Raw genomic sequence first — 27,756 nt, 5'->3', positions numbered from 1 at the left:
CGGTAGGTTCCAAATTAGCTTCACAGGTCTCAACACAAGGATAAGCTCTTATCTCACAAATCAAGGCCACTCACTCACTCACCACAGCGGAACAAAATATAATAATGGCCTTTTGCAGTACATTACATTTCGGAACCGTTTTATCGTCACTGCTTTATACCAGGGAGTCCACGTAGACTTATATAGAATCTTACATTACTGAATTTTATTCTTGTAGAAGGAACACGTGTAAACAAACCAGGTAAGAAAATTAAGGAGTTGCTTGAAGGATTGTTCCGGATTTTAACCGTATTTGATTTCCGGTTCCGAAACAAGATGGCGGGAACGGGCACCCTCTCAGCCCTCCCAGCAAGTACCGTTCGCCTCATTGGCAGTACACAAGTGATAACATCTGTTTTCAGCGTCATCAAAGAACTACTAGAGAATTCTTATGATGCTGGATCAACAAGTATCGAAGTCAAATTGGTATAATGCTTGATTAGCCCTTCGCTCACCCGCTCACTGATCTGTGTCCCGTCATCTGAACAATGTTTATATAGTGGGGTACATACGTGTATCTAGATCCGTGAAGATTCGGGCTAGAATAAGTCTTCAACAACCCATGCCTGTCGTTAGAGGCGACTAACGGGAACGGGTTGTCAGGCTCGCTGACTTGGTTGATAATGCATGTCATCGTATCCCAATTGCGTAGATCGATGCTTATGATGTCAATCACTTGATCGTCTGGTCCAGACTCAATTATTCACAGACCACCGTCATATATCTTGAATATTGCTGAGTTAAACAACAAACAAATGTATCTAAACGAGGAACCATTTGATTTTCATGGGTCAGATTTTTTTTCTAAATACATATTCAAGCCCATATTTTACTGAAGAAAATACATGTGCCTCGCATTGTTGGAAAAAACTATAATGCGCCATTGTCTTGCAAATTTTTATGAATGTGTCCAAAGAACACAGTTTGTGAGGGTGAGGTTTGTTTTTAATTTAGCTGCAAATGGTGGAAAAATAACTGAGCTCCTAAAAATTAAAATAATGATGCTGAACACAAATGGAAATTGAATCTAATGGTTACCATGATTTTTAGACATATAGTCATACAGCTCTTTCGAAAGGTGGGATGCAAAATTAAAAAAAAATGCTTGATGAAATCAAATGCACCCCTGTGTCCCTGTTATGGAAGTTCATATAGTATGCTCATCAAAGTAAAGCTTGCTCGAGAAAAGTCCCCTGACTCAACCTCCCAGAGTGATGTCATTATGCAGTGTTGTCTTGCCTGCTTCTATCATCCTTTTTCAAACTCCGAATCCTCTGTTTCAGTACAAACACGCCTAATTAAGGCAATTAACCAAGTTGATCCTGATTTTCAGGAAAATTATGGTCTTGACAAGATTGAAATACGAGATAACGGGAGCGGGATTAAATTACAAGATGTGGAGTTTATGGCTCAGAGACATTACACATCCAAGATATCCTGCCACGCTGATCTGGAGGCTCTTACAACTTACGGCTTCAGAGGGGAGGCTCTAGGTAACTAGCATCTTAAGTTTTCAGCCTTCGAAATTCACACTGGTCTGGTAGCCCAAGACTACTTAATTGTGCTGTAAAAATCCAACATCATTATGATGGTAGTCATCTTTGACTAGCTGTATTCGAGGACTAGAATTCTGAACCAGTTCTCAATGTTTTATCTTTGCTTCACATTGGAACTGCATTCATAGCAACATTTTTGTCTTGACCAAACAGAACTAGCGCCAAACTCTGAGGATTAGGGAAATAGTTTTAAAAGATGATTTTTTAAGGCTGAGTTTTTCTCATACTAAAACTTCCAGTGAAAAAAGAAATCTCCATATCAATCCGAAAATGTCTTTGAGAAATATCTGATCTAAATAATACTTCTATATGCAACTAGATTCAATGTGTTGTATTAAATTCACCATGACACAGTCAACATTAGGGATTGTAACCACAAGTTGACAGTGTTTGAAATTAAGAACATAGTCAACATGGTCAAGGGGCCCCTGTCATTGACCTCAAGTTATGCTAAACATGCTAAAAGTTAAAGATTGATGGGGTCTCTGGATTCAAATACTATAAGAGCAACTCTCAAGGACTCGTGACCTTCATATTTAACACTGTTTATCATGATAAGTTCTAGATTTCAACACAAATTAATGTAACAATATCTGGAATATCAATCACTCAATCAGTATGAGTCACTCACTCGTTCACTAACTCACTCACTCTCACTCACCCAACTACACACTCAGTCTCACTCACTTCTACCTACTCATACATCCAACCCCTTGCTCACATGCACTCACACTTACTCACACATGCGCACACACACACTCCCCCAAATATCCACTCACTGAACTATGCTTGTCTGTCCCAGATTGTTTCCAGGTGTCCATCATACCTCACTCACTCACTCACTCTCACTCACTCACTCACTCACTCACTCACTCACTCACTCACTCACTCACTCACTCACTCACTCACCCACTCACTCACTCACTCACTCACTCACTATGTCTGGCCCAGATTCTTTCCCGGCAGCCATCATACAGCACTCACTCACCCACTGATCTTTTCAGCCTCTCTGTGTGCTGTATCCGAGGTTTCGGTGACAACCAAGACTGCTGATGATGATGTCAGTATGACCTACAGTCTGACCAACCAGGGACAGATCTCTGATAAGAAGCCATCCCACCTTGGACAAGGTATAGCTATGTCAAGTCAACTGTTGATACATATTGTCAAATAGTTGACTTTTTACCTCACCTGGTTGAAAGTCAAGTGAGCTGGCGTCAAGGCCTGTTTGTCCGGCATCTGTCTGGCACATCTTCTCCTCTGAAACCACCAATGACAAAGAAAGATCAAACCTCACATACCTGTTCCCACCAGTGATAAAAAAACAACAATTTGTCCCAAAGATTTTCAATACAGACGCCACATCTACCCTTTGTACGTTGGCGTTCTAGCAACTGCCTTGATATCCATTCCAGTTGGTTTAGTATGTTTATGTGTTTATCATTACTTGTATATAAATCACCAGGGAATTCCAGGTTACACTTGGTCCCGAGTAACCTCTGCTGGTTGTAAGAGTCGAAAAAAGTATTGGGTGGACAGACTGGGTGACTTCTTTGACAGCATGCCCTCGTACCCCGACAGCATGGATCCTTGTCCATAATATCAATCACTGGATTGTCTAGTCCAGGCTCATATAGCTGGAATATTGCTGATCGTAGCATTTAACAAAAAATAAACAAACAGATGCTTGTAAAACGATCATCTCTCCCCTCGATTGTGGCTGTTCAATTAGTATGCCAACTTGCCTAGACCATGAAAATAAAGAGCCGTGCATGTAGGAAAATATAATTAGTTGTCCCCAGTCATGTATGAGGATCGTTGGTGTTAACTTTGAAATTTGACGATGCATTGTGTGTTTGTCAACATAAGATGAAGTACCTGATTAGTCGTTTTTCTGTCCTACACATCTGTTGGCTCCATCTTCCTGAGGCAAGAGAGTTAACTGACTATAAAAGTCCAGTTTCCTTCCTTGCCGAACTAGGCTGGTATTATGGAGTTACATTATGGTTGGACTAACGAGTCTATGCATAGTATAATCAAAATCACGAAACGAAATTGACATCTGGTTCGTAAACTATCATGCAGATATTGGTCGATTGCAGGATTTACAAAGCATGTGCACCGCCAACTCGTTGTCAACAGATATTTTCCAAATTTTCATGTTTTAATCAAGGTGCTTACATGATTTGATGCACTTAGCGATGTAAGACCCGTTTTATCACAATATATATCTTGATTATCGATAAGATCGTTTTGACTGGGCACCGTCATTTTGTTCGAAGCAAATGCAAGTGATACGAGAGGAGGAATCTGATTGGTCCATGGGAGAGGCTTAGAAGGGACATAACTCGTAATAGCCACTGGTTGTGCTACGATCGAGCCACGGAATTCAAGAGATCCGGTCACTTGATCACTGTGCACTCAAGAATCATTCTCAGCTCCATGGGGAGTATGCAACCCATGCTGCCTGTTAGGCGCTAGAAGGTTAACAACCATATTGCTATCTCATCCTACCGGGTATATAGCTGACATAGTGCTGAGTATGGTGTTAAACTAACAAACAGACAAATGTTTATGAAACGATCACTCCTCCCGCCACAGGCACCACGGTGACAGCCAGCCAGCTGTTCCGCAACCTCCCGGTCAGGAAACAGTACCACAGCACGGCCAGGAAGAAGAAGGAAGAGTTAAAGAAAATTGAAGACCTGTTTATCTCTTACGGGGTGATTCGCCCTGATGTCCGACTCTCTCTCCGGCACAACAAGGAGACAGTGTGGCAGAAGAATGTGCTGCCCGACCCCAAGGCTGTGCTGCTGAGTGTCTTGGGAAGAAGTGTGATGAATAGCATCATCAGGAAGGAATGCCACGACACAGATCCTGTGGTAAAGGAAACGTCGGAATCATTGTCATATATTGTATGGAGAGATTAGTAGAAAGTGTGTTTCCTGATTGTAAATATCATAATTTTGGGAGAAAGACTATATAATGCAAGATGTAGATTGTTTGTTCAGGTGGATGTAGATTGTTGTTCAGGTAGATGCTGATCATTGTGAGGTAAATGTTTGTTGTTCAGGTAGATGTTGAATGTTGTTCAGGTGGATGTAGATTGTTGTTCAGGTAGATGCTGATCATTGTGAGGTAAATGTTTGTTGTTCAGGTAGATGTTGAATGTTGTTCAGGTGGATGTAGATTGTTATTCAGGTAGATGTTGATCATTGTGAGGTAAATGTTTGTTGTTCAAGTAGAAGTATATTGTTGTTCAGATGGGTGTTGATTGTTGTTCAAGTAGATGTTAATGTTGTTCAAGTAGATGTTGAATGTTGTTCAGTTAGATGTTGATTGTTGATCAGGTAGAAGTTGATTGTTGTTTAGGAAAATGTTGATTGTTGTTCAAGTAGATGTTTATTGTTGTTCAGGTAGGTGTTGATTGCTGTTCAGGAGGGTGTAGATTGCTGTTCAGGAGGGTGTAGATTGTTGTTCAGGTAGATGTTGATTGTTGTTCAGGTAGATGTTTATTGTCCCCCGCCGCGCGAAAGCGCGAAGCGGGGGATATAGTATTCACGACCGTCCGTCCGTCCGTACATCCCACCTGTTTGTTGCAGCGATATCTCAAGAACTAAACACTGGATTGTTTTCATATTTGGAACTATGGTGTATATACAGACTCCGCAGACACCAGTCGGTTTTGGTGACCTTGACCCCATTTTCAAGGTCACAGCAGGCAAATCTGCTTTTGGAGTTGGAAAACGGTGTTGCCGCGATATCTCAAGAACTTATTGCTGGATTGTCTTCATATTTGGAACTATGGTGTATATATAGACACCGCAGACACCAGTCGGTTTTGGTGACCTTGACCCCATTTTCAAGGTCACAGCAAGCAAATCTGCTTTTGGAGTTGGAAAACGGTGTTTCCGCGATATCTCAAGAACTAAACACTGGATTGTTTTCATATTTGGAACTATGGTGCATATACAGACTCCCCAGACACCAGTCGGTTTTGGTGACCTTGACCCCATTTTCAAGGTCACAGCAGGCAAATCTGCTTTTGGAGTTGGAAAACGGTGTTGCCGCGATATCTCAAGAACTAATCGCTTGATTGTCTTCATATTTGGTACTATGGTGCATATACAGGCGGGGGACATTTCGTCACTTTGTGACAAATACTTGTTGTTGTTCAGGTAGGTGTTGATTACTGTTCAGGAGGGTGTAGATTGTTGTTCAGGTAGATGTTGATTGCTGTTCAGGTAGGTGTTGATTGTTGTTCAGGTAGGTGTTGATTACTGTTCAGGAGGGTGTAGATTGTTGTTCAGGTAGATGTTGATTGCTGTTCAGGTAGGTGTTGATTACTGTTCAGGAGGGTGTAGATTGCTGTTCAGGAGGGTGTAGATTGTTGTTCAGGTAGATGTTGATTGTTGTTCAGGTAGATGTTGATTGTTCAGGTAGATGCTGAATGTTGTTCATGTAGATGTTTATTGTTGTTCAGGTAGGTGTTGATTGTTGTTCAGGTAGATGTTTATTGTTGTTCAGGTTGGTGTTGATTGTTGTTCAGGTAGATGCTGAATGTTGTTCAGGTAGATGTTGATTGTTGTTCAGGTAGGTGTTGATTGTTGTTCAGGTAGATGTTGATTGTTTTTCAGATAGATGTTTATTGTTGTTCAGGTTGGTGTTGATTGTTGTTCAGGTAGATGCTGAATGTTGTTCAGGTAGATGTTGATTGTTGTTCAGGTAGGTGTTGATTGTTGTTCAGGTAGGTGTTGATTGTTTTTCAGATAGATGTTTATTGTTGTTCAGGTTGGTGTTGATTGTTGTTCAGGTAGATGTTTATTGTTGTTCAGGTAGATGTTGATTGTTGTTCAGGTAGGTGTTGAATGTTGTTCAGGTAGATGTTTATTGTTGTTCAGGTAGACGTTGATTGGTCAGTTAGATGTTTATTGTTGTTCAGGTAGACGTTGATTGTTCAGGTAGATGTTGATTGTTGTTCAGGTAGACGTTGTGATGTACATCCCCTCCCCCGGCTCGGATGTCCAGGTGATGAGCAGGACGTCCACAGACAGGTGTTTCATGGCCGTCAATGCAAGACCTGTAGATGTCAAGGAAATACACAAGGTAACACAGTGGTGAAGCTATTTATTTTAGTTTTTAACTCAGAACTCATCCATATTCCAGCAGTATACAGCCATGACAGATAAACTATTATCATATGAAAAAATTGGATGTTCTTTCACTTCTATTGAATAGTATATAAAGGCAGTTATAACCATTGAAACTGTATATGTGTGTGCTTGATTTTAACGCCACACGCAGCAATATTCCAGCTATATCATATTGGCCTTGAAATTATCGAGTCTGGACAAGACAATCCAATGGCTGACATCGATCCAGGCCTCTGGGGTCACAGTGACCACCCCGTCCATTATGTAGCCTCTTATGACAGGGTGCTGGGGGGCAATTCTAACCCGGCAACCCCACAGCCTTGTTTGACTATCAATTCTCATGTTGTTGTTTGTGCAGCTTGTCCGCCAGTACTACTGCACCTGCCACAGCGTCGACACACCACGTCACCCCATTTACTACATCTCCGTCAACATACCACCCAGCCAGGTGGACGTCAACATCGACCCCAATAAAACCAAAGTGATGCTGCAGCATATGGTAGGAGCAATGGCTGTTTGTAGATGTTTTTCAATGTGATGTGAAATTAGATATTTACTCATTTGTCTCGATTTAACAGGGGGCACGGGTGGCCCAGTCGTCTAAGGTGCCGCGATTCGCTGTGCAGAGTTGCGTCCCTTGGGCTGCCAGAAACCTATGATTGTGGGTTCGAATACCAGTTTCTAGGTTTGTCAGCACCTTACCCGTGCTCGTGGGTTTCACCAAAGTGGTAAACGTCTGAAACCTGCATCACTTTAGGCATTCCTCCCACATTTCGCTGACTTGCCGCAATATAACTTGAATACTGTTGTGGCGTTTATCCCAACTCACTCACTCACTTGATTTAACATGTTTAAGGAAGTTATTAAATCTGGTTCCAATTGGATTTATCATTATTTTTATTTCATTAGAGTATTTTGCTTTTCAAAAGGATATGTCAAACTAGATTTGCTGCGGTTTTCTAGAGTTTTTCATTGAAGTCATGTCCTAATTTGGTCAAAACATATATCAATAGGTCATTTCAACATGCAGGCCAGCGGTAGGAGCTAACAGTTTCAGTCCACTAGTCCTTATAATGATAACATATAGCAAAACCTTAAAAAATGGCAAATTTCTACTAGTCCTTAGGATACCTTTACTATTGGGCAATTTGGCAAGGACTATAGGACTAGCAGGCCCATTGCTATGGAACAATCTGCTACAAAAAATTCGTGAAACAGAAAATCGGACAAACTTTAAAAAGACCTGTCTCTTCAAGAGAGCCTTTGCATAGATCAATCATGGTCTAAATGCATTTGAGCAGTTGTTAATTGGTAAATGCCCTATACAAATTCTTAATTTATTTTTATTTAATTTAAAAGTAATGCACACCGCGTCTCAGCAGACTCATTTCAATTGGGATTCAGAAATTGTCGCCACATCTGAAAAATTAGTCATCAAGAAATCTCATCGAGACTAATTGTATTATTTTTGATCTCCCTACTGCTATGCCTATGTAGAAGTTGAAGTACTAAGTAAGGAAAATAATTTATGGATGAACAACTTCTTTATTACAATTAATCCTACACCGAAACGTTGCCCTCAATTGTAAAAAAGAAGTTGTTCATCCATAAATTCTTTTCCTTCCTTACTATGTATCTGTTCAGGGTACTTTACCTGAAATTCTACATGCTTAGGTTTATGTGACATGTTTCAATTATAGGATGTTGTCAAGAAGTGCATCGAAACTGAACTTCTCTATGTGTATGGTCCCCTAGACAATCAGCCATCTTGGAAGTACAGAGATCCAGATCCAAAGGTCAAGGACACTGATGAGGTCGAAGAATCAGAGGTCAAGGAAAAGGTCACAAAATACATTTCACAAAAGCTGAGCAAAGAGGATGTGGTAGATATTGAGAATATTCCTGATTCTGATGAGAATGAAATCAAAGACGCTCCATCCCATGACAAATCTCTGAACAATAACAATGAAGATAAGAATGGTTTCTCTGACAGTGACTTTGAAATTTCTTTCATGGAGTATGGTGATGATAGTGCCTCAAAAGAAAAGCAACTTCCTGCTTTAGATCCAAGAGGTTCAAGATCTGCTTCACATCCTTCCTCTGAACATGCTGAGGTTGAACGTACGGAACAACATGCCTTAGATGTGTCTCACCCTGTTTCAGATACATCTCTGAAAGATGTAGTCGGTTCTAAACATCCTACAGATGGGGAACAGGATGTAGTCGTTTCTGAACACCCTACAGATGGGGAACAGGATGTAGTCGTTTCTGAACACCCTACAGAGGGTGCTTTAGGTCAAGTCGGGTCTGAATCGTGTTTGAACATCAGCGAAGATGTGGCACCCCTCGGTGTTGGGGAATTCAGCCTCAGTGATGATGTGTTAGACGATACATTCTCTCCAACACAACAGAAGAACAGAGTCGACCCTCCTCCCTCAGATACGTCTACAAAGAAAACTGGTGATGGTGTGCCACCTGACCCAGGTAATGACCTTGACATTGACCTGACTGAGGAAGGTGTTTCTGGGGAGTCGTGGAGTAGAGGTAGAGGGTTGGCGTCAACCAGTGGACGGCCTGTTCAGGTAAATGGGTGTGCCCTCTTCATGTCTATGTTAGCCACATGATGCCCAGGAGTAGGACTATCTTCACATTTCTCATGGGGAAGTAACCTGTGCTTGCCTATCAACCATGAAATGAATCACATTTTTAAGATTTTGGCCAGCCTAGGCAGTGAGATTATCAAAACAGAATTAGACACCATACGATTATTGAAACTACAATTAGTCTGCAGTTTGTTTCATTTTGACAATATGGCTAAACTAAGCTGCTAAGACTTCTTTAAGTGGCATTTAGAAGTTGGTGTGATGAAGTAAGACAAGTTCTATGGATGAACAACTTCTTTATTACAATTAGTGCGACGTTTTGGTGTAGATCCTAACACCTTTATCAAGCAAGTGAGGGTGTTTCTGGGGATAAAGGTGTTAGGATCTACACCGAAACATCGCACTAATTGTAATAAAGAAGTTGTTCATCCATAGAACTTGTCTAACTTTAATTAAGCTGCTAAGGTTTGGGAAATAAAAAAATAAAAATAAAAAAGCTACTTGTCGCAAAGTTTCCACAAGTTTTGGATAAGGTGATATGTCTAACCCTGCTATTCATTCACTCAAGACCAACCAAATCACATGAAGTCAGCTTGGTTTTGTCTTTGAATTGCTGATGTCTTGTATTTATGTTCAGAAATATACAGAACAAAAAAAGTTATGGCTCATGAATATTTTTGGAGATATGTTTTTTCCATGAAGACCAAGCACACAACTTCCTAAAAATGTCTCCCAAAATTAATGATCCCTGACTTTTTTTTAGTTCAGTTTGGCAAGGTCGGTCGATACAAGAAAACGTAAAAATATTAATTATCTATTTATAGATATGAAAGTCATTCTGTTAAAACTGCAGGTGTCCTTTGGAATCGCTGATAGTAGACATGGAACTTATGTATAATTATAACATTTTATGTTGTATAAGAGGACTATATTACTAATGTGAGATGTTAGGCTTAAAAAAATTAAAGAATTGGTTCTCGGGCGATGATATTTTAAAATATAGTGCGGGCGGGCGATGTCATTTTTGGGGGGGTGGGAGGTGGTTTGAAACAAGCATGTACCAAATAAACAGTTGTGTAACCAAATAAACAATTGTGTACAAACAACCTGGCAAGGGCCTCCCTACATAAAGGTATTCCTTGATAAGTAAAATACTGGAATACAGTATTTCCTTACCGTTGGACTTAAGGATTTTTTAATAATTTTTAAAAAATGGAAATAAAAATGAAACGTGCAGCAAACTTTATGATGATGCGGGCAGCGCCTGAGAAAATGTTTTTTAGCCTAATAAAAAATTTATATAATATTTAATGTATACTTTATTTCTTAGACCGACTGCTTTTCTGTAGGGGCTGCAGGCCCTGTGAAACGAAAAATAAAAAATATGTGGCCTTTTGACAGTAAAGTTTGTATTGACCTAGGACCTATCAAGACAATACTTATATCACGGCAAGATGTATTGTCCTCCAAAATTGAAATGAATCTATTCAGGGATACCTGTGAAGATCCAGATGGAATAGGTCCTCAGCAACCCATGCTTGCCGTAAGAGGCGACTATGCTTGTAAGAGGCGACTATCGGGATCGGGTGATCAGGCTTGCTGACTTGGTTGATGCATGTCATCATATCCTAATTGCGTAGATCGATGCTCATGATATCAATCACTGGATTGTCTGATCCAGACTCCATTATTTACAGACCGCCGTCATATAGCTGGAATATTGCTTGGGGCGTTAAACAACAAACAACCAACCATCTAGGGTGTTTCTTTAGTCGGGTAGCACCATGTAGCTTTGTTTTGAAGGAGTTTTCATGAAGCTGACTTGTGTGTGTATACAGCCCGTGACGCTGCTGCCACCGACAACCAATCACACACCAGGAAAACGTCCACCATCGCCTTCCCACGATGCATCATTCATCAAACAGTTAGGACCTCCCGAGAAGAAGAGAGCTGTGGGGGAGAAGGTGAGATGAGCAGCTGTAGAGCGAGGTGATAATCTACTCTGTTTTGAAATTTGAGGTAGTCTAACTGTAGATTAGATACCTCTTATTTTAAGATGTCTGCATTATACGTTACGAGAAAGTCTTAGAGACAGCTCAATGTTTGTGCTTGTGTGGCCCTGACACAGTTTGTGGGTGTTTTACTTCATTGTGTCGGGGGGGGGCGGTTGGGTAGCCCAGTGGTTAAAGCGTTCGCTCGTCACGCCGAAGACCCGGGTTTCGATTCCCGACATGGGTACAATGTGTGAAGACCATTTCTGGTGTCCCCCTCCATGATATTGCTGGAATATTGCTAAAAGTGGCGTAAAATCAAACTCACTCACTCACTCATTGTGTGGGTTATGAAACAGATTTCATCATGTTTGATAGCTGTTCTGATACCAAACGTATACAATTAAAAGTGGTTATCAGCGTCCATTGTTACATGCATCGATGCATAGGCTGTCTGTAAAACATTGTTTTCATATGTAAGGTTTTTTGTGTGAAAAGGCATATTAATTTTGAGGTATTGAATGGAATAGATACCTGAATTTAATCTTATTTTCACGAAGAGAATTAAACATTCTTCAATGTCATGACAGAATATCTAGTAAGAGTAGCTTTCAATTTTATGTTAGAGGGTTTCACATGATGCATGAACCCTGCGTATTTGATGCAATTTTTGTTCCAAATGGTTCTAATATTTTCTATGAGGCCTGTTTGATATAATTGTTTTACACAACTACTTCCTACAATCACATCAATGTCGTGTGATTCAGTGTTTTGTTTACCAATATCATACAGACAAAAATGTAATCATGTCCATGACTCAGATATCTCCTCTGTGGTCATGTGGATAGAGTGTCTACCCATCTAGCGGAAGGATGTTGGGTCGACCTCAGCATCATACCAAGAGGTGTTAAAAGACTGTACTTGTTATCCTGCCTGGTGCTCTGCATTAAGGGGCTAAAACAAGGACTGGTTGGCTTGGAGTCAGTATACTGTGTCTGAGTGGGGTATTCATGTTAAACTGTGGCATGGTATCTCAGCGGGCTAGCACTATAAATCGGCATCAGACTAGTACAAGCAGCCACACAACACACACACTCACATCACTATATAAGTGGACGCAACATTATGATCCAAAATTACTCTTTCTACTTCCAATGGAATATGAGTATGACAAAAGGGTTTACAAAAAGTCTGTTTTTCATCAATAGAGTATGATTATGCCCAAAGGCATGTCTTTTGTTTTGAATAATCAAGAAATCCAGGCATTTTTCAAATTCAGCCAACATTCATTGGTATGTGGTGATTCAGATTTCTAAAAATTGTCTTCAGTGGCATAAGCAGGATTCAGTATTTTGTAATTGCTGTTCCAGACGATGCTTCAAGGGCAGACAACTCTGTACGACCTGGTAGACAATGAACCCGTCAAGCGGCAGTCAGCTTTCCAGTTGTTTGTCAAGGACAGAACTCATGATGGTAGGATGTTATATTTTCTTCAGATATATTTGCAGTGGCCTCCCTTAGCTTGATGTGTTAATGTCCCTACTATGATCCTTGGTTTAACAGAAGCGTTTCTTCATTTCCCCAAAGTGGGGAAGATCAATGACCCGTGTCATTTCGGGACTTTCCTCCCAAATTAAGCTGACATGCTGTTATAGGTAGGAGTGTAACGATATATCAGACTCTGCCTCTGCGTTTACAATGTCCCATATACAAAAGTACACACTGAAAAAAATCGGGACACTAAAAAAGAAACCTACATGCATCCCCTTATGCGTTTTTCATTTTTAAAAAAAGTTGACTTTACGCGTAACTTGCTGTTTTGTTTCGAGTTTCCCTTGCCTCCCAAAATCCATGTGATACACACATAAAAACAGAATGGCTTAAAATACACCACATCAGGTTTACATTTGTAAAAATGACATGAGTGGGGGCATGCACCCAGAACCCCCTAGATAGCTTTGGGCCTGTGCCGTTTGCAGCAAGGGGAACCGGGGCACGGGTGGCCCAGTCGTCTAAGGCGCCGCGATTTGCTGTGCAGAGTTGCGTCCCTTGGGCATGGTTGTGGGTTCGAATCCAGGTTTGCCCTGATTATGTTTCTAGGTTTGTCAGCACCACACCCGTGCTCGTGGGTTTCACCATAGTGGTAAACGTCTAACACCTGCATCACTTCGAGCTTTCCTCCCACATTAAGCTGACACGCCGCGATATAACTGGAATAATGTTAAAAGCAGTGTTAAACCAAATTCACTCACTCACTCACCACATTATTTTGGAAACCAATACAAACACTGAAACTATTGCAATTGTTTGCCCTACTATATCGAACAGAATTGTAAAATGCCAATTATTTCGTCAATAGTTTCAATAGTTGCAATTACTTCTAAATAATAGATATATAATGTGAATTTCAAACCTGCCTGTGTGGTTGATTATTAAGAATTATGATAACTTCAAATCAGAGTTACTTTCTTTTAGAACCCGTGAAGGACCAGGTCAGAATGGATGTTCAGCAACCCACGCTTGTCGTGAGAGGCGACTAAAGGGGTCGGGTGGTCAGGCGGGGTGACTCGGTTATTGAATGTCATTGTATCCCAATTTTGTATATCGATGCTCATGATGTAACTCACTGGATTGTTTGGTCTAGACGCGATTATTTATAGACTGCCGTTATATAGTTGGAATATTGTTGGTTGCGCGGTAAACAACAAACAAACAACTTTCAGAGAAGAAAATGACGTCTTTGAGATTATCAGCAATTCTTTATTCATTTCTGATACATTGATTAGTATAATTATCAAGCCTTAAAGTTGATTTACTACTATCGCAACACTGTTGCCATGATATAAAGGATATTCTGTGATAAGTAAGGTAAACCCCCCATCTTGACAATGTTCACAGTCCAGGAACAGGAACTCTGGACTGTTTTCCCTCAGTAATTCAAGACTAATGATTCACCACACTCTTTATACTGATCTCACTGTAACCATGGCAACATGGCTTCAACCTCTGTCACCTTTCTCCCACAAGTTGCTGAAGACCACCCAGATGCTGATGAGGATGAAATTGCTGCCATTTTGAAAGAAACTTGGAGCACGATGCCAGAGTCCCGGAAACAGAAGTACAGGACGTCTGTGTGGGACATGTAAGTACAGAGTGAGGGGCGGAGCTGTTGAAGGTCGGACTTTGGGAGTTAAGCGTTTAGCGATTTCATTTACTGTTATCATCACTATTTACAAGAAGGATGCTGAGGAAATAGACAGAATTAAGATGTTATGATTTCATCCAGACTTAGTCTGTCCTAAGACCCTGAAACAAATATATCCATAACAGCCCGTGCAAGTCTATAATAGTGTTTGGTTGGTTTGTTGTTTAACACCGCACTCAGCAATATTCCAGCTATATGACGGCGGTCTGTAAATAATTGAGTCTGGACCAGACAATCCAGTGATTGATATCATGAGCATTGATCCACATAATTGGGATACAATGACATGCATCAACCAAGTCAGCCAGCCTGACCACCCGATCCCGTTAGTCGCCTCTTGCGCCAAGCATAGTTGCCTTTTACGGCAAGCATGGGTTGCTGAGGACCAGTTCCACCCCGAAACTTCAAGGGTAACCCTGAATGGATTTACGGCAGACATGGATTTTTGAAGACCTGTTCTACCCCGGATCTTCACTATAATAGTGAGCAAGTCTAGATTACTGTATGTGAAAATGATGAGTTTCAGGGTTCCTTTTTATTATATTTTTTAAAGATAATTTAACAACTGTCTTTTTCTGTAAGATATGTTCATTTCAGAGACTAGATGTTAGTCTAATCCAGACTGTACCATACCTGATATCGTCTAGATGAATAATTTACATAGTAACAAATATGTTATATAAATATAAATATGTTTTGATGTTCCCAGTAATATCAAACTAACAAGGATATGTACAGACACTTCGGTGAATCTTTACTCTCAGATTGCTCAGAATATCATGCCTCTTTGGTATAAAAGATATCACATCTTTTCAATTTCATTATACCAAAGAGGCATATTGTTTTGTGGCAAGAGATAGTCTTGTGAAAAAGCATGTTGGTTACTCTATATGTAAGAACTTCCTCTTCCTGCTCTCAACTTCTAGGCTTTCTCTTTGTGTAGGTACAAGAATGAAGAAAGAGAGAAGGAATTATCAACCAGAGTCAGAAAGAAAGTGGATAAGGTAAGTACGGACAGACGTGTGTGATGAGCGACTAGCGCCCTCTCACTTGTCATGTCTGTGCCTGAGAGGATTCCATGACAGATGGATTCTACAAGGACACTGATCTACGAGACAAATGCATTAAACGTGAATCAAAACGTGACATGGTCCGACTGACAAGTGGAAAATTGAATTGCCAGTCTCATCTTTTTATTCTTTATCAGAATTTAAGAACAGACTATGGTGATATAATTGGTTTATAAAAATGTGTGAAAACATACTCAGAAGTTTGGTAATTTTGCAGGAACATTTTGAGGGACCAGTGATGTTTCTGTAGCACTGGTCATGTAATTTAAATTTAATTTTATTTATGATCCTGATCCACCCAATACTGTGCTAACCGTTAGAGATTCTGGGACAAATAGATCGCAATGCCAGCCAGTGCCACCCAGTCTTTGAGATCGTCAGGCAGATGCTCCTGACCCACACTGCTTGTCATCAGAGGCGACTTGCGGGGACGGGTGGTCGGGCTCGCTGACTTCACCCCCACTACTCTTTGTGCAGGCTGCCATGAATAATGGTGAGGTGAAATGGGGTTTTACGTTGTGTTCAAGATTATTGCACTCTTATAGTGACGTGTGTGTGTGTGTGTGTGTGTGTGTGTGTGCGTGCGTGCGTGCGTGCGTGCGTGCGTGCGTGCGTGCGTGAGTGTGTGGTGTGTGTGTGTGTGTGTGTAGGTGTGGCTGCTTGTACGAGTCTAGACTGATGCCGATTTATAGTGCTAGTGCACTGAGATACCTTGCCACAGATTAACATGAGTACCCCACTCAGACACAGTATACTGACTCCAAGCCAACCAGTCCTTGTTTTAGCCCCATAATGCCAAGCACCAGGCAGGGTAACAACAAGTACCATCTTTTGGCTTCTTTTGGTATGACACAGCCAGGGATCAAACCCGAGACCTTTCACTCTCCAGGCGGACACTCTACCACTAGACCCGGGTGATTTTGCTCCTTAGAGCTATGTTAAACACTTGACCACTGATCCAAGGTGAGTGAATGCTGTACTGTCTGTTCCAGGGACGCAGCTCTGTGAGGGATAACCTTGTTTCTTCATCGAAAAATGTGAAGAAATCCAACAATCGAAAGGAGAACATTAAGGTCAGAGATTTGACCTTCAACCTGGAAGACCTCAAAAGCAAATACACCAGAGATTTCAGAGAAAGGTATGTGATACAGGTCTCCCGATGGGCATTCCATGGTTGGATGTCTCCCAACAGAGATATCAAGGCAGGATAGGTCCCCTGTACCCTTGTCTCTCCAGGGGGATATCAAGACAGGATAGGTCCCCTGTATCCTTGTCTCTCCACAGGGATATCAAGGCAGGATAGGTCCCTTGTACCCTTGTCTCCCCACGGGGATATCAAGATAGGATAGGTCCCCTGTACCCTTGTCTCTCCACGAGGATATCAAGACAGGATAGGTCCCCTGTACCCTTGTCTCTCCAGGGGGATATCAAGGCAGGATAGGTCCACTGTACCCTTGTCTCTCCAGAGGGATATCAAGACAGGATAGGTCGCCTGTACCCTTGTCTCTCCAGAGGGATATCAAGGCAGGATAGGTCCCTTGTACCCTTGTCTCTCCACATTGATATCAAGGCAGGATAGGTCCCCTGTACCCTTGTCTCTCCACGGAGATATCAAGACAGGATAGGTCCCCTGTACCCTTGTCTCTCCACGGGGATATCAGGACAGGATAGGTCCCCTGTACCCTTGTCTCCCCATGGGGATATCAAGACAGGATAGGTCCCCTGTACCTTGTCTCTCCACGGGGATATCAAGGCAGGATAGGTCCCCTGTACCCTTGTCTCTCCACGGGGATATCAAGACAGGATAGGTCCCCTGTACCCTTGTCTCTCCACGGGGATATCAAGACAGGATAGGTCCCCTGTACCCTTGTCTCTCCAAGGGGATATCAAGACAGGATAGGTCCCCTGTACCCTCGTCTCTCCACGGGGATATCAAGACAGGGTAGGTCCCTTGTACCCTTGTCTCTCCACAGGGATATCAAGGCAGGATAGGTCCCCTGTACCCTTGTCTCTCCATAGAGATATCAAGACAGGGTAGGTCCCCTGTACCCTCGTCTCTCCACAGGGATATCAAGACAGGATAGGTCCCCTGTACCCTTGTCTCTCCACAGGGATATCAAGGCAGGATAGATCCCCTGTACCCTTGTCTCTCCAGAGGGATATCAAGACAGGATAGGTCCCCTGTACCCTTGTCTCTCCACAGGGATATCAGGACAGGATAGGTCCCCTGTACCCTTGTCTCTCCACAGGGATATCAAGACAGGATAGGTCCCCTGTACCCTTGTCTCTCCACAGGGATATCAAGATAGGATAGGTTCCCTGTACCCTTGTCTCTCCACAGGGATATCAAGACAGGATAGGTCCCCTGTACCCTTGTCTCTCCACAGGGATATCAAGACAGGATAGGTCCCCTGTACCCTTGTCTCTCCACGGGGATATCAAGACAGGATAGGTCCCCTGTACCCTTGTCTCTCCACGGGGATATCAAGACAGGATAGGTTCCCTGTACCCTTGTCTCTCCACAGGGATATCAAGGCAGGATAGGTCCCCTGTACCCTTGTCTCTCCACGGGGATATCAAGACAGGATAGGTCCCCTGTACCCTTGTCTCTCCACAGGGATATCAAGACAGGATAGGTCCCCTGTACCCTTGTCTCTCCACAGGGATATCAAGACAGGATAGGTCCCCTGTACCCTTGTCTCTCCACAGGGATATCAAGACAGGATAGGTCCCCTGTACCCTTGTCTCTCCACAGGGATATCAAGACAGGATAGGTCCCTTGTACCCTTGTCTCTCCACGGGGATATCAAGACAGGATAGGTCCCCTGTACCCTTGTCTCTCCACAGGGATATCAAGACAGGATAGGTCCCCTGTACCCTTGTCTCTCCACGGAGATATCAAGACAGGATAGGTCCCCTGTACCCTTGTCTCTCCACAGGGATATCAAGACAGGATAGGTCCCCTGTACCCTTGTCTCTCCATGAGGATATCAAGACAGGATAGGTCCCTTGTACCCTTGTCTCTCCACGGGGATATCAAGACAGGATAGGTCCCCTGTACCCTTGTCTCTCCACAGGGATATCAAGACAGGATAGGTCCCCTGTAACCTTGTCTCTCCACAGGGATATCAAGGCAGGATAGGTCCCCTGTACCCTTGTCTCTCCACAGGGATATCAAGACAGGACAGGTCCCCTGTACCCTTGTCTCTCCATGAGGATATCAAGACAGGATAGGTCCCTTGTACCCTTGTCTCTCCACGGGGATATCAAGACAGGATAGGTCCCCTGTACCCTTGTCTCTCCACAGGGATATCAAGACAGGATAGGTCCCCTGTAACCTTGTCTCTCCGCAGGGATATCAAGGCAGGATAGGTCCCCTGTACCCTTGTCTCTCCACAGGGATATCAAGACAGGATAGGTCCCCTGTACCCTTGTCTCTCCAGAGGGATATCAAGACAGGATAGGTCCTTTGTACCCTTGACTCTCCACGGGGATATCAAGACAGGATAGGTCCCCTGTACCCTTGTCTCTCCACAGGGATATCAAGGCAGGATAGGTCCCCTGTACCCTTGTCTCTCCACAGGGATATCAAGACAGGATAGGTCCCCTGTACCCTTGTCTCTACACAGGGATATCAAGACAGGATAGGTCCCTTGTACCCTTGTCTCTCCACAGGGATATCAAGACAGGATAGGTCCCCTGTACCCTTGTCTCTCCACGGGGATATCAAGGCAGGATAGGTCCCCTGTACCCTTGTCTCTCCACAGGGATATCAAGGCAGGATAGGTCCCCTGTACCCTTGTCTCTCCACGGGGATATCAAGACAGGATAGGTCCCCTGTACCCTTGTCTCTCCACAGGGATATCAAGACAGGATAGGTCCCCTGTACCCTTGTCTCTCCATGAGGATATCAAGACAGGATAGGTTCCCTGTACCCTTGTCTCTCCACAGGGATATTAAGACAGGATAGGTCCCCTGTACCCTTGTCTCTCCACAGGGATATCAAGACAGGATAGGTCCCCTGTACCCTTGTCTCTCCACAGGGATATCAAGACAGGATAGGTCCCCTGTACCCTTGTCTCCCCACAGGGATATCAAGACAGGATAGGTCCCCTGTACCCTTGTCTCTCCATGAGGATATCAAGACAGGATAGGTCCCCTGTACCCTTGTCTCTCCACGGGGATATCAAGGCAGGATAGGTCCCCTGTACCCTTGTCTCTCCACAGGGATATCAAGACAGGATAGGTCCCCTGTACCCTTGTCTCCCCACAGGGATATCAAGGCAGGATAGGTTCCCTGTACCCTTGTCTCTCCACAGGGATATCAAGACAGGATAGGTCCCCTGTACCCTTGTCTCCCCACAGGGATATCAAGGCAGGATAGGTCCCCTGTACCCTTGCTTGTGATCAGAGCCAACTTAGATGAGGATTCAGTGGTGTGTGTGTGTGTATGTGGCTGTGTGGGTGGTTGGGTTTGTGTGTGGGTGGGAGGTCTGGAAGATTCTCGGTCCTTGTACCCTGACTGCACTAACTGGCTTGTCTAGACGTATTGTTGCAGGCTGATGTAATAAAACAATATTCACTCATAAACAATTATTTGTTGAAATGTAGATCTGGAACAAAAGCGATAATATTAATTTGAATAGAAATCAAATTTAACAATTTTCTTTACATGACTATTGCCCTCAACCCTTGAAATAGAATCAGAGAATATAGTATTTATTATTCAGAAATAGCTGCATGTGTCCTTGTTCCACTATGCGATTGTTGTGAACACAGACTTACGACAGTCGTAGCATTACGATCACTTTGTGGAACAGGTCCCTGATACTCATGAAGTGAAAAAAGCCATTCCGGCAATAAGGAATGTTACCTTAGAGTAATGACCAAAAAAAATAAGTGAGCTTTTCAAGAAACATCCATTTTGCTAGCAATAAACATCATCGTTATTGACCTAGTACTAGATTAAAAAACTTGATAATGATGTTTATGACTAATAAAATAGATATTTCCTGAAAAGCGTATCGGTATGTGGTGTTCGCATATCGTGACACCAGTGATATGTACTCAATCTTTATGATGAAATTGTTTCAGTCAAAGTCAAGTTTCTCACACTTCCAAGCTAACTCTGATTGGTCCTCTGAAATCATGTGGGTCCTGGGTGTGTAGCCGTGGCAACAAGATTCTACTGGCAAACCCTCACCGATTGGCTGAAACTATCCTGTATCACAGACTTCTGACTCAACACCAGCTGGCGCCGCAGCCCCTGGACAAGCCCGTGCCGCTAACAGCAAGGTATGGCTGTCTCTATTTCTCACCCAACAACTGTAATGCAAAAGAGAGACCCTTTTTTTATGTGCTCAACATACTTATATTTTGTGAGCTAAAGAAAATTCGAAATTGATTAGACAACAGATAGTGCCCAAGAGTGAAAACATCTGAAAAACATTTTTTTTCCATCAGCCAACTAAAAATGTTTACCCACAAATCTGTTAACCAAAATTATATAAAAAAGTCTGGACTGAGGCCTTTTTAAAATATTTTTTTATTAACACTGCACTCAGCAATATTCCATCTATATGACAGCAGTGTGTAAATAATCGAGTCTGGACCAGACAGTCCAGTGATTGAAATCATGAGCATCGATCCACACAATTGGGATGCATCAACCAAGTCAGCGAGCCTGACCACCCGATCCCGTTAGTCGCCTCTTACGACAAGCATAGTCACTTTTTACGTCAAGCAGGGTTTGCTGAAGACCTATCCTACCCCGGACCTTCGCGGGTCCATGTGTTAGGATGTAAGTAACCTACAGGAACCCTGGCCCTGGTTCGCTTAGGGACAGTGAAGAAGTGAGAACACCGCAGACTGGCGTAGCACAACATTCACTCACTCATCCTGATGTTGATGATGCCAACCTTACACTTAGAAATTCAGTTGTTTTTTTAAAGACTAGTCCAGAGGAATAGTGGAACCTTATTTCACTTGTCCTCAGAGTATGAAGCTAGTCCTGCATGAATAAGACAAAAAAAAATAATTTTACCCGAACCTTTTAGGTTGGGGGTATATAGTTATATCAAGGTTCCGTCCATCCGTCCGAAAACTTTGTCCTCGCGATTTCTCTTAAACTATTCAGTGGCTTCATCTCAAACTTAGTACATATAATCTGTGTCATATGGAGGGGTGCAGTCAAAAGAAAAAATTGTGTTTATTAATTTTCCATTTTTTTATGAATTTTTCAAACCCTAACCTTATCCATTTTCTGATGAAACAGAGTGACTTCCATCACGCATCTCACAAAGTGCAAGTTGAGCGTGATGGACTGAGTCTACAGCCACCTGAAACTACTGACACACTAGGCGGGCCGGGGTATTAGTGAGCCACGCTCACTTTTGCCCTTGTTTCAGTTCCAATTCCAATTTGTAGCCAAAATGGAGCAATGAGAGCTGGTTCAGAATTTCAGCTCTTAATTGTAAACCTATAGAAAGTGTGTTCTGTGTTGTGATTGGCTAATTTGGGTCACTTGACCAAATGTCAAAGGGTGAAAATATGATTTACATTCCCAGAAGCAAGCAACCGAATAAAACAATAGGTTTACAATATCGATAAATACTATGTGTGTGTCGATTTCCAGGATTTTATTGAGTATTTGCATCTTGGAAATTCATCTCGAGACCCGAAAGCGTTAGCTTGAGGGGCTCGAATGAAAATTTCCAAGATGCAAATACTCTTTATCTTCTAAATGCTTGTAGTCAATGAGACCTACCATCATTTGATCTTTGCTTATCCTCGGTACAAGTTAATTGTCTCAGGCTAGTATGAATTTCCACATCTTCCCGAGGCAAGAGCGTCCGCTAGCCTTATTATCAAAAAAAAAATTCCACCCTTACCACATCAAGCCCACTTTCCTGTGCTAATTATGATTGGACTATCAATATCAATAGTCCAATCAGAGAGCGTTTGACCAAATCAACATCTTCATATGAAAGGGATCTAATGTTGCCTGTCTTTGTTGACACGGATATGTTTTTTATCTTTTAAACCTCCCAACGATTGCCCATGTTTTTGTTTTGGATGAAATCGTAAATGTTTTCATTATCTGATCGGCTAAACCGTCACCTTTGGTGATCGCCATCTTTTGGAAGCTATACGAGATAAGAACAGCAATCGATCTGATTGGATATTGTGTTTTCATTATAAGGGGCACAACGCGTGATGTACGCGAGGTGGTGCCAGGGTCGAGTCAAGAAAAGTGGCCTTGATGTGGCAAGGGTAGAAACTAGGCTTTGATATAGGCTAGTGGACAGGCTTGCCTCGGGAAGATGGAATTTCCAAATCTTTTGTACTATTTAATGTAGGTGTTGTGCTTTCATTCATTCGTTTCAAATCTCATTGGAATAGAGTAAGATGTATCCAAATCATGTCGATAATGTAGGATGGCTTAACTACAGTGAAACCCATTAATCTTGAAATTATCCGGAGTAGTGTCCCTTTATCACATGTTTAATGTACTACTCATAGCCAGTTAAGGACCAAATCTTTTCATATTACCATAGTTAATGTCATGCTATGACAGATTAACCAAAGTAATATGAGTGGGTGAGTATGGTTTAATGCCACTTTTAGCAATATTCCAGCAATATCACGGCGGGGGATACCAGAAATGGGCTTCACACATTGTACCCATGTCGGGAATCGAACCCGGGTCTTCTGCGTGACGAGCCAATGCTTTAACCACTATGCTACCCCACCGCCCCCATAGTAATATGAAAGAATCTGGTGACCCTTTACTTTTTCAAGGAGAATAGATGGAAGTTCCAGACAGTAATCAACCAGAAATCAGGGTTACCAGGTTGAGGGGGTTTAGACTGGCAGCATCTCGCTTGTCAAGGACTTGAGGGTTCAGATCAGCATGTCTGTGTTTAAATATCTATCAGGATGTATGTGAATTGGGGTTTTTTTTATCTTAGGAGCCTCGGCGACGAGAGTTTGCTGACAACCCTTGAGAGTTTGGCCAATGAGAACTGGACCCCTGGACCATATGTTGACGTCGGGGATGAGAGGATAACGGCAAATGGCTTCCGTGTCAGATGTCGGAGAGGTTTGTGGACTGTCGGATGTATTGAAATTGTTTGTCCTACAATTGGACTATATCGATAGATGAGGTGAAATGGGGTTTATTGCATTTATATTGCGATGTAAAGAAAGACTGACGAGGGTAACATGATGACAATGTAACCACAGCAATCAAGTTGTCTGTGGGGTTAATCAGTACAAGCTGAGTAGGTACATGCCTGTGAATGTCCGAGTTGTTTTTTTGGATTCCTATGGTGTCCCAAGTTGCCTTGACCAGTGAAGATCCAGGGTAGAATAGGTCTTCAGCAAACCCTGCTTGCCGTAGAAGGCAACTATGCTTGTCGTAGGAGGCGACTAACAGGATTGGGTGGTCACACTCTCTAACTTGTTTTATGCATGTCATCGATCCCAATTGTGTGGATCAATGCTCATGATGTCAATCACTGGGTTGTCTGGTCCAGAACCGATTATTGACAGACCGCTGTCATATAGCTTGAATATTGCTGAGTGCGACGTTAAACAACAAACCAACCAACCAACCCAAGTTGCCTTATTTTCCAGTGATAATGGTGTGGAGATTTTTAGTTCCATGTGAGGAAATATTGTGGTCAGGATTGTCGATGATGTGTTCTCAGAGGGCAGATTTCATGTAAGATGTGGCAGTAGAGGTCCTTCATGTGGCTACCATCAGTCTGGCTACAATGTAAGATTGTATTACAGATGTCGATGGACAGTTCCATGCCGAGCTGGTTGGCCTTGCAGCCAACATTCCCATGTACAGTGTGGCAGACCTGTCTGAAGTTCTGGACCTCATCACTAACACCGATGCCAACACCCTCAAGAAGGCAAGACCTCTCAAGGTCATCAACTTTCTCAAGGTTAGCCTGTTTCCCTTCATGTTTCTTTGTGTGTGTGTGCATGTGTGTGTTCATGCGTGTGTGCATGCCTGTGTGCATGTGTGTGTGCATGTGTGTGTGCATTCGTGACAACACTGACTCACTGCTACTTGAAGGCTAGAAGAAACATGCACTTGGACAACTGTAATATGACCCAGAGGGATCACGGGTCGCCCAGTTGTCTCCAGGCACCACAATTAGATGTGCAGAGTTGCATCCCTTAGGTGTGCCAGAATCCTGTGATCAGTATTTCGAATACTGTGCTTGTAGTTTAATACCACCATCTGTTTGGTCTTTCCTTCCACTTCAAGGAGAAACACTGTGATATAGTATTCAAAGCAGAGTAAAAACAAACTCAGTGACTCGATGAGTACACTTTGACTAGGTACATGCCTGTGAATGGCTGAGTTGTTACATTGGATTCCTATGGTGTCCCAAGTTGCCTTGACCCGTGAAGATCCGGGGTAGAAAAGGTCTTCAGCAAACCCTGATTGCCGTAGGCGACTATGCTTGTTGTAGGAGGCGACTAACAGGACTGGGTGGTCAGACTCGCTGACTTGTTTGGTCTCTCCTTCCACTTCAAGGAGAAACACTATGATATAGTATTCAAAGCAGAGTAAAACCAAACTCAGTGACTCGATGAGTACACGCTGAGTAGATGAGAAATGTCAGACTTTATTATGTATGGGGGAAACATGGGTGATGTGTTTATCATTGTCTGTATTTTTTATTGTCTAGGGTGAGGCGGTGAGAATGATGCGACAAAGCTCGGCTGAACGAGGTCGGGATGATCTCCTGGAGCTACTGCATCAGATGGAGGCGGATCTCCCCGAAGGCTGCTGTACATGTCTGCATGACAAGACCTTCTTCCACCAGGTGTTTGATGTGGGCAGTGTACCTGTAGCTTGTGATGATACACTTACCCAGGCTAGTCAGGACTGACACCAGGTGTTTGATGTGGGCATTGTACCTATAGCTTGTGATGATACACTTACCAAGACCAGACAGGACTGACACCAGGTGTTTGATGTGGGCATTGTACCTATAGCTTGTGATGATACACTTACCAAGATCAGACAGGACTGACACCAGGTGTTTGATGTGGGCAGTGTACCTATAGCTTGTGATGATACACTTACCAAGACCAGACAGGACTGACACCAGGTGTTTGATGTGGGCAGTGTACCTATAGCTTGTGATGATACACTGAACCAGGCCAGTCAGGATTGACACCAGGTGTTTGATGTGGGCATTGTACCTATAGCTTGTTATGATACACTGAACCAGGCCAGTCAGGATTGACACCAGGTGTTTGATGTGGGCAGTGTACCTATAGCTTGTGATGATACACTTACCAAGACCAGACAGGACTGACACCAGGTGTTTGATGTGGGCATTGTACCTATAGCTTGTGATGATACACTGAACCAGGCCAGTCAGGATTGACACCAGGTGTTTGATGTGGGCATTGTACCTATAGCTTGTGATGATACACTGACCCAGGCCAGTCAGGACTGACACCAGGTGTTTGATGTGGGCATTGTACCTATAGCTTGTGATGATACACTGAACCAGGCCAGTCAGGATTGACACCAGGTGTTTGATGTGGGCATTGTACCTATAGCTTGTGATGATACACTTACCAAGACCAGACAGGACTGACACCAGGTGTTTGATGTGGGCAGTGTACCTATAGCTTGTGATGATACACTGAACCAGGCCAGTCAGGATTGACACCAGGTGTTTGATGTGGGCATTGTACCTAAAGCTTGTGATGATACACTTACCAAGACCAGACAGGATTGACACCAGGTGTTTGATGGTACACGTGCCACAATTGTGTGTTTGCTAAACACATCCTCGATAAATCTATGATTTTGAATGTAAACTACTGACTACATATAAAATGTTCCATTTTATAATTCCAGTGTATCTTTTTTATATGAAACTTTTTTTTGCAATTTTTTCATTAAGGAACGGACAAGAATATCCTAAAAAGTGAAAATCACAAAAAATTGACATTATAAGTTGTAGCATCAGGGTAGATAGGGTTTTATTTATCGCACATTAGGTTTTATACCATGAGTTTGAGGCCAGACTTATGAAGCCTACCAAGGGACACATAAAACCACATGTTTCAATTTGCCATTGTAAAACAATTAAAACATATTAAAAATTGATAGAAAACAGCTGTTCAATTGGGCCGAGGTTAACTTGTGCTGTGTGGGGTGACTTTCAGTGACTTGTAAACACTTTGCGAGAGATTTATTGTCCTGCTCAGACTTTAAGTTCCCTCCCAGATGGGATACGTAATATTTTTTTTATAATAAGATAACGTGAACCAATCAGATCTGGACATTCTGACATTGAGGTAAGATAAATCTTGTTCTGCCTCTGAGCAGTCGATATATATTTATTAGAATAGACTGAGCTGAGTGTTGACGTTATGAGTAACTCTCACGTCGTCTGGTACTTGACATTCAACGAACCAGTCAGGAGGCTGTGCCTGACTCTGTGTAGTCGTCTCTACCACTAGCAGTAACGTTCTAGGAAACTGTTCTCACCCAGAGCCCCTGGGGTTTAGAGCGTGTGAATATATACTTATGTTCTGTATATCGTATATACAGTCAAGTCCCGTTAATCCAACATGGTTGGTTGCATATATTTATGTTGTTTCAACAAGTTTATCGGATAAAGGAAATTAGTATTGTAGGCATGAAGGTACAGCAATTATCAACTCATTAAGACACATGTGGTAAATACGTAATTGAACAATTAGAGGGGTTAAAACAGTAAGACATATATATAAAGGAAGAGTACACGTCGGAAAATATATTAAGAACAAGCGATAAGTATTGGAGAAAACATACTCACGAGGTTTTAGTAGACAGAGCATGCCCTGGGGAGAGGGAAAAACCATGGGGGCGAAGCCCATGGCATGCTCTGTCTACCAAAACATTACAACGTCCCTGTTTATGAGATTTAACCCAACTGGACAGTAAAACCTCACAATAGGTTTTAATGCCTATAGAAAGAAATATCTTACCTAATAGCGATCCCAATGAATAGGTGTATATTCGGAGTTAGGTACCATCTGGAAAATACTTGGCCACTGATGCCCGGGGGTGCGGTAGTAGGTCGAGGGTTGTAATATCAGAGCAGGACGA

At 42.6% G+C, this 27,756-nt stretch overlaps 1 protein-coding gene across 1 annotated transcript; it reads left to right on the top strand.

The window, feature by feature from the left end:
* Positions 1–315: 315 nt before the first annotated feature.
* LOC139464376 (PMS1 protein homolog 1-like) lies at positions 316–27,756 on the top strand. The gene is made up of 16 exons (XM_071245906.1): positions 316–465; positions 1,373–1,532; positions 2,600–2,725; positions 4,197–4,477; positions 6,579–6,701; positions 7,107–7,247; positions 8,449–9,330; positions 11,190–11,315; positions 12,713–12,815; positions 14,370–14,484; positions 15,491–15,551; positions 16,610–16,755; positions 20,712–20,912; positions 23,588–23,718; positions 24,414–24,571; positions 25,328–27,756. The coding sequence occupies exons 1-16, from the start codon at positions 316–318 to the stop codon at positions 25,529–25,531; spliced, it is 3,108 nt and encodes a 1,035-aa protein (XP_071102007.1). The 3' UTR covers positions 25,532–27,756.

This window comes from Haliotis cracherodii, unplaced genomic scaffold (assembly GCF_022045235.1).
Source record: "Haliotis cracherodii isolate W230 unplaced genomic scaffold, xgHalCrac1.p SCAF_17, whole genome shotgun sequence".
NCBI lineage: Eukaryota > Metazoa > Mollusca > Gastropoda > Lepetellida > Haliotidae > Haliotis > Haliotis cracherodii.
Note: the sequence above shows the minus strand (reverse complement) of the source record. Positions and strands in the feature narration are given on the sequence as shown.